Source organism: Durio zibethinus, chromosome 21 (genome assembly GCF_047325235.1).
Source record: "Durio zibethinus cultivar Kanyao isolate XHJ-2024 chromosome 21, ASM4732523v1, whole genome shotgun sequence".
Lineage (NCBI taxonomy): Eukaryota > Viridiplantae > Streptophyta > Magnoliopsida > Malvales > Malvaceae > Durio > Durio zibethinus.
This window is the reverse complement of record NC_143182.1, coordinates 2,629,366-2,637,108: the sequence shown is the minus strand read 5'-3', so window position 1 is coordinate 2,637,108 and position 7,743 is coordinate 2,629,366. Positions and strand designations below refer to the sequence as shown.

The 7,743-nt window shown below is 33.3% G+C and overlaps 1 protein-coding gene and 1 long non-coding RNA gene across 2 annotated transcripts; both read left to right on the top strand.

The window, feature by feature from the left end:
• The first annotated feature begins 2,375 nt into the window (after positions 1-2,375).
• LOC149512765 (uncharacterized) lies at positions 2,376-4,278 on the top strand. Its single transcript, XR_016331109.1, has 3 exons — positions 2,376-2,569; positions 2,799-2,930; positions 4,094-4,278. It is a non-coding gene; the product is annotated as an uncharacterized LOC149512765 (long non-coding RNA).
• A 62-nt stretch (positions 4,279-4,340) lies between these two features.
• Positions 4,341-6,792, top strand: LOC149512764 (uncharacterized protein At1g01500-like). The gene is made up of 2 exons (XM_089750004.1): positions 4,341-5,173; positions 6,003-6,792. The coding sequence occupies exons 1-2, from the start codon at positions 4,508-4,510 to the stop codon at positions 6,231-6,233; spliced, it is 897 nt and encodes a 298-aa protein (XP_089606130.1). The 5' UTR covers positions 4,341-4,507; the 3' UTR covers positions 6,234-6,792.
• The last annotated feature ends 951 nt before the right edge of the window (positions 6,793-7,743 follow it).

Below are 7,743 nucleotides of genomic sequence, written 5' to 3'. Positions count from 1 at the left end.
GTAAATGAAATGGAGCCCATGTTTTAAAAATAAATTTTAAAAAATCCAATGACAGAACAAGAAAAAAAAAGAAAAAGGAACGATCATAATATTATATTTATGTGATTATAAGATTGTTGATTTTAGAGGAAGAAAAAGCAAAAAGAAAGCTCTTAAGTGATGAATAAAATATAAGGAGATTAAGTAGCAGAGGCTAGAAAAGAAGAACGAAAGGAAAAAATGGAGAGTAAAAGGCTTTTTTAAAGAGAGAGAGACGGAATGAAAGAGAAAACCAAAAGAGAAATGAAGTTAAAGTGTTGAGTTGGCATACTTCGTACTTATCTGTAAAAATATATCCATATAAGGAAATAAAAATAAAAGTATTACTATTAAAGAAATAAGATTTCTTATTACCTTATTTTTGGAAAAAATACTCAAAATTTCATAGCGGGTGATAACAAAAGTGGATCCCACCAAGGTGTCAGGTGCAATTTTAGTACACAGATCCTTTATTAACTCGATGAGCTTGAATTTTTGTGCACTGCAGATTATGGCTCGTGAAGCTAACGTCTCACGTACTTGACATGCTGACGTGATTTCAAGAACCGACGGCATGGAAGTCGCCAATTTGGGCCACGAGTCGGAGCGTGGTCCCCACCGGTCCAATTTCTACATCTTCACACCAACGGGTTTTCCCAATCACGGCGGCGAAGCCATTTTCCTCACTATTTTTCTCACCCTCATATAAAAGCCCTTTATTTTAATAGTTACACGTGGCTTCTCATAAATTTGACACGTTCCAACCATGCCTCTCTCACCCTATTATTGAATTCCATGTAATGAAATTTCGACAGGGGAAAAAATAAGTGGCAATTCAAATAAAGTTAAATGATCTTTTAAAGTCTTTGATCGAGTAATCAAGATAATTTTAAAAAAATATTAAATTAAAATTTTAATTTTAATTTTTTTAATGTAAGATTTTTTTTTAATAATAAAAAAATATTTTTTTAAAAATTTTTGTTATTTTTCAATTCAAAGTTTTAACACTTTACAAACATAATTATAAAGTGAACACGTATTTATTTAATAGTTTTATTATTTTTAAAATATATTTCTATAGATTTGTTAACCTTATAACATTGTTTTATACAATTTTAAAAAATTCAAAATAATGTACAATATACCTTTTTTTATAATTTCTCTTTATATGCTAACTTAATTTAATCTGACTCAATGATAATGGTAGATTTTTTTTTTTTGGTTAAGAAAGCAGGCATGTTATAATTCACTCCCATTTTTCTAACTTTATTCTTTATGAAAATTATTATGGTCCATAATTGTCACAGTACTTATTTTCACTTAACAAAAAATAAATATGCCTAAATCTTTTTTACATAATCCCAAACGATCATTACGCCTACTGTTATACCAACGTGCACTTGCAATCGACATTTAACTACCTCCTAAAAAATTTTTAATACAATAATGTTACAAAATTTTCATCTTTTTTCAGAAGAAGATTGCAACTAAAGTCTATTAAATACCTAAATGATATTGCAAAATGTCAATATCAAAGGAGTGCGAAGTGCAAACCAACTATATGAAAAATCAACTTCCACAAAAACAAACAGTTTGACATTTAAAATAATAATATTTTAACTATCTTTAATAATTTATAAATATCCATTAATCATAATTTTGTTTAAAATATAATTTTATTAAATTTTAAAATTAATTTGATTAATTCATATAATTTTTTTAAAAAAATTATATTTAACAAATATAAAATTTTAATTTTAATTTTAATTTCGTGTTTTAACTGTAAATCGAAAGAGGTATTGCTACTTGTTTACAATGGTAAAATATGAGGATGGCGTGGACATTTTAATTATGGCATAGATTACGAATTTTCAGCAATCTTCTTGGTTTTCGATAAAAAATTTTTCAGCCATTTTGATGATAATGATAATATTCTCATTAAAGAAAAAAGAAAGTAAAAGTAATTTTTGGTTTATAATATTGAAGCTTGATTGATCAGACATGGAAGGTACAGATCAATCATGAATAGGCCTGCCTTCAAGCTGTTGATGTGAATAAACAGCAATTTTAAGTTACGAAACAGAAAGGCGGAGGACCACGAGGGGAGGGTAGTGGATTCGTTCTTTGCAGATAGTACCACATCTTATATTGGTTCGTTGCAGACATTGTGGAAAATTTTCAGAAGATAGCAATCAGAAAAAGCCGACTTTTTTTCCTTTTTTTTCTTTACTTTGCTATCAGCAAATGGTCATGGCATCTTTAATTTCCCGTTTTTCACAGAATTTGGAACTCGGAAGCCAGCTATCATTCATTCTACTGCTAAAATAAGCTAATTCTCTTGGCTCTTATCATCACCCAGATATAAAAAACTCAGTCGCATAATTTACAGACGAGTCACGGGTGTGAGCGTGCGGCACTGGCTGCCTCAATATCGATCACGATCATGCCTTTTGAACCCACTCCCTTTGGGGATTCGAACTCAAAACGGTTTCAGGCACGACGATGACGCTGACGATGACGACTCCAGAGCAATCCAAAACCACCTCTAAAAGTAAGATACACAATTTTTTTGCCCTTTTAATTGTCAATCTTAAATGTCATCATTAATGACAAGTTATTGATCTACTCAACTGCAATTGGCTGCCTAAAATAATAAATATAATAAATAAAGTTGAATTTGGAAATAAAATCGTAGAGGACATAATTTCCACTCATATATTTTATTTATGATTTTTTTTTTATTTTTGTTGTCGATGGTTATTATAAAGTGCCTATTTCAGTTTCTCAGCTTGACATGGCGTCAGTGATGTACGAATCTTTTGCTGTGATGGAACACCAAAAAAGGTCAGCAGTAGCGTACCGGCCTATACATTTTGCCTTAAGGTTGAGGGCCACAAGGGTAGCTTCCACTTGTACGGTTTTAAACCCTCTACGCATTTAATTTCTAGCCTTTCAATGCAACGTTGATTGCTAAAAAGTTGTTGCATAGGATTAATAATTTTTTGGTTGAATTGGCATTTGACGTATTCCAGATTTTAGTTATAAGAGAGTAGCATTTCTCAAATATACATGTTTTCTACATATAATTATATCTATCTAGGCTTTTTTTTTTTTTTGTATATTTGAGTAACCAATTTCTTTGTCTTTTTTTTTTTTTTTTATCTTATAAGTTATTAATGGATACGAGTGTCAAAAAATGTTTTATTTCATGTTTTTGCTCAACCGTTTGAAATATGAAAAACAAACGATCACCATTCATTTTGTAGCGGAAAATAGCTTTTTAATTCTTTTTGAAAACAAAAGGTTATAAGCAGAAGTTGTATTAATTTTTTATTCGTGGTTGATTTTTAAGTATGGGTATTATTTGATATTTAATTCGATTTGGGTAGAGTTAAGCTTTTAAAAAAAAAAATTGTTTTAATTTTTTTTACGTTCTTTTAAAAATCGAAAAACCCTCATTTGATCAAAATATGCTAGAAAAAGAAATTGAATTGAAGTTGCGAAAAGGTTAGAGTTTACATCATTTTAGGAAATGTATGTTTTTATTTAATATATTGTTTTAATCAAATTTAAAAATTTATTGGTAACATATCATTCTCATAACTTTTGTAATATTTATTTTATAACCTTTATAGTATTTTTTTTATAAGAGTATTTCACTTGTAAATATTTAATTATAATAAAAAATTATTTATAAATGTGGACTCTATATTTTTATAATCTATGTAATGTTTCGGTTTTTTACAACCTTCATGGTAACATTGGACTTTATTGCCAGTAATTTCTATGGAAATTTAATAGCATACTGTTATGAAAAAATATTAAATATAGTGCTACTGAATGTAAACTTTTTATAGCTTTTTTTGTCGATATTGGTGACTACAATATCTTAAAATATATGATCATTTTAAGTCATCTTTATGTAATTTTTTTTTAACATTGAATGTATTAATAAGTAACTTGTAGGGATATTCAGTGACATAATATTACTTTGGTATTAAACATAAAAAGTATTGAAATTAGTTGTTAAATCCATAATTAAAAACATGAAGCCCAAAAGTTGACTTTGTGGCAGGTATGGGCTGGATTATTGGGCTTACAGTTTCAGATAAAGAGACTCAACCGTAAATAAATTTATGTGGTCTATCCTTCAGCCAAGATCCTCCTCCTTCAGCCCATTCTGTTGCGAACAAATAGTCAAAACCATCGTTTTTCTGACGTCATCATGTCCATCTTACAGTCCAGGGTTTTGTTTTGACTCGGTCTTTCTTTTTTCCATTGCCGTTCACCATATTAACTAAATATTCACAACAAACCTCACCGTCGCTTCTCTTTTGATTGTATATCCCCAATATTCAAAAACCCTAAATTCCTTCCCCCAACGAAATCTCACTTCTCTTTCGTCCCCAATTCGCTATTCATGGTTATCCCCAAATTCTACCAGTTTTGATTTCCCAGTTCCGTTCCCACCCTCTACTTTTCATAAGCCATGGACCATCAATTGCACGATCCGTCGCCAATTCTAATCCCGAAATCCTCGAATTCCTATAATCTCATAAACAATTCCTCAGTATGGCTCGAAATCCGTCTCTTTTACGTACGGATCGCACCTTGCGTTGTCGACAGCGTCCCTGACCACCTCACCCTCTGCCACCTACGCCGTGAAATCGGTGTCTCCCTCGAAATCAATGGATCTCGTGTCCCAGCCTCTGATTCCGCTTCCCTTACCCTCCGCCGTGACCGCCTCAACCGAGAATCATCCGAGGTCACTTATTTAAGCACCGACAGCGTTCGCGTCACGGGAGGGTTTGAATTCGAGGTGTACGAGGATGAAAAGATGGTGTTGTGTGGCTCGTTGCAAAGGATGGAAGGAGAGTGGAGCATGGATTGTTATATGGCCGCCGCGACTATGGAGCCTGGGAATTCTGCGTTTTTTCAGCCGAAGATGGGGGTTTTGGCGCCGGGTATTGAAGTTTATATTGCGGGGTGCTGTGCGGGTGTGCCTGTGATATTGACCAAGACTATACTTGTGAGTCCTAAGAGGAAAGGAGGATCGAGGCTTAGTTGGACGTTGGATGCAATTCCTGAGGATGAGGAGATTAGCGAAGGGAAAAATAAGGATGGCAATGGATTGATTAGAAACCGGAAATTGAAGGTAAAATTGGAATTGGTTTTAATTTCTTAATATTTTATCTGATCAAAAATTCATAATGTAGATGTAGATTCAAGCATGGTAGGAGGAGATTGGATTGTGTGAAAAATGTTGATTGTTTAAAAATCTTATGACAGAGTTTAAGAGGTTGCTTATGGCCTTAGCATACAAAAACAATTATTGCTTTTATAATTTTGCTGAGTTGAAATGCAATGTTTATGGGCTTTGTGTTGTCTATATATGATTGGAAGTTTATTTTGGTATCGGAGAGTAGTCACCATGGATATGCATGCAGATGTTTTTAGGGATATAACCTGTTTCCTCTTAAAGGATCGCTGTTTTCTGTGTTGGTATAATGATTATTGGATCCTTCATTTGTAACTCCAAGCCCATGGAGCAACCTATTCTCTGCTTTTTTAGCAATCAGTGATTTAGGGTATTGCCAGCTGTTCTGAATAATCTTTTTTCTATATTTTTCCATCCAAATTTGTTTCCTAGATTCACTTATAGGGGGAAAATTTAATCTTGTTAAATTCTGGAGGCATAACAATAAAAACTGCATATTATGACGACATACCCAAGTCATAAAAAAATGTAGGATGACTGCTGCATTGCTTATGTGCATTATAAATTTATTCTTTACTGTAAGTCTGTAACTATGAGCTTCAAAATAACGGTAGGATAATGAATGTGTTTGTTTAGTGTGTTCTAGCAGATTCTTAGAAGCTTCCATGGGTCTGTTTTGCAATTTAATTTCTCTAGTATTGGATGTCTTATAATCACATGCTGTACTTTTTTACTAAAATATAATAATTATTGTGGTGGTGTGCAGGTTACAGAAGCCGAAGTTGAAGATTACGACTCTGATGGGAAAATTGGACATAGTTACTACTCTGAAGACATGTATGCTGGTGAGGATGGCCAACTTTCATGGTTTAATGCTGGTGTTAGAGTTGGTGTTGGAATTGGCCTCGGCATGTGCCTTGGGATTGGAATTGGAGTTGGACTGCTAATGCGATCGTATCAAGCAACTACCCGTAATTTTAGGAGGAAGTTTCTCTAAGATGGATCTCTTCAACTGGCAGTGTGATGTTTTTTAATTATAAATGAAAAGGATATCTTTCAGGATTTTGGTAGCAGTCTGGAAGATATCGAGGTTGCAGGCCAGAAACTGAAGAAAACCTCAATTAGCAACTCAACTTATAAATGTGAGGTACTGGTGGGTTCTGGTTGGTGGGTGGAAGTTGTCACTTGTTGGTTTAGCATGTTTAAGATATGAATTACTCTTAGATAATCAGCTATAGTTTGCATGTCTTCTATATTCTCCATTTGCTTTCTTACTACATGGTGAATTATGAATATCCTGGTTCAGGAAAAAAGAAGGAAAGGTCATAGTTGCTCAGTGTTTGGACAAGAATGTGATGCCACTTTTAATCATACGATGAGCCTGTTGGTGATATAGACTTGTTCAGCAGTTGTTTGGTGTGAGTCTTCAATCTTCATCCTCAAAAATGTATGTAGCTTTCTATATCTTGTAGAAATTTTGCATTGTATAGTCTGTGGAAAGATCATATGCTTCTTGGTTTTGTTGGTAATGTAAAAGTTTTATGTTCTTGTATTAACTTGGAGTGATTCTTCAATTTAATTCATTAACTGCGAGCTGTGAGCTGTCTGCTGCTTTATCAAAAACTATTCTAAAGTCTCCACTTTTTAAGTTGTAACTTATGATAGTAGTGGTGCCCTGGTTAAAAACATTGATAATGATACAGAGTTTTGAGTTAGGTAATTGTAGGTTGGCTGCTCTTATCACTTTTGGTGAGTTAGGTAATTGTAGGTTGAAGACTCATTGCATCAAGATGTCTTGGGAGACTGCAAATCAGTGAGTTGTATTTGCTACTAATTTGTACTTGCGCACTTTGGGTGCTAATAAATGCACAAAAGAAAATTAGGAAGTCGTTTACAGTCTCCGCAAGCAAACAATGAATTCAGCAGCATCTATCACCATGATGATTACTTCCCCTGGATCACGTTAGGGGAAAACCCTTGTATTTTTATTAGACTTGCTGTTTAATAGGAATCGCCGTATGTCTCCGAACATTGATTCCTATCCTGGTAAATAAACAGAGGAAAGCATAAACTATAGACTTTGGAGTTTTGGATCATATCATATGACGTCACAATATGCACCTTAAAAAATCTCATGCCGTGCATGCATATAAAAAAAAATTGTAAGGGGGCAGTGTCATGCCAAACACATCAAGAGTGGTCAAGATGTTTGAATTTTACATAGGATAAAAGAAAAAAAGTTTTAGATTTATAAGTGCTAGCATTATACATCTTAATAAATTGATTTTACAGGAAGAAGGAAATGATCGTGTAATAAATGGTATCATAGTCAATCTATTACTCATCAGATTTTTATTTTTAAGTGCTCTAGTGGGAGGCATGCAAGATGGGTTAGTCTCGGCAAGTCTGATCACGTCCAAGCATTTCAAGAGTAGGCAGGTGATAATTGTGTTGAGAACAATTGTGTCGAGAACATCACAAGAGCGAGCGGAAGAGGATGTCAAACC

What these genes read in the sequence shown, in the direction of transcription:
- LOC149512764 (XM_089750004.1), top strand. Translation starts at nt 4,508, where the DNA reads ATGGACCATCAATTGCACGATCCGTCGCCAATTCTAATCCCGAAATCC. An exon ending in TTAGAAACCGGAAATTGAAG is followed by an intron (nt 5,174 to 6,002) that starts GTAAAATTGGAA and finishes GGTGGTGTGCAG; the next exon opens with GTTACAGAAGCCGAAGTTGA.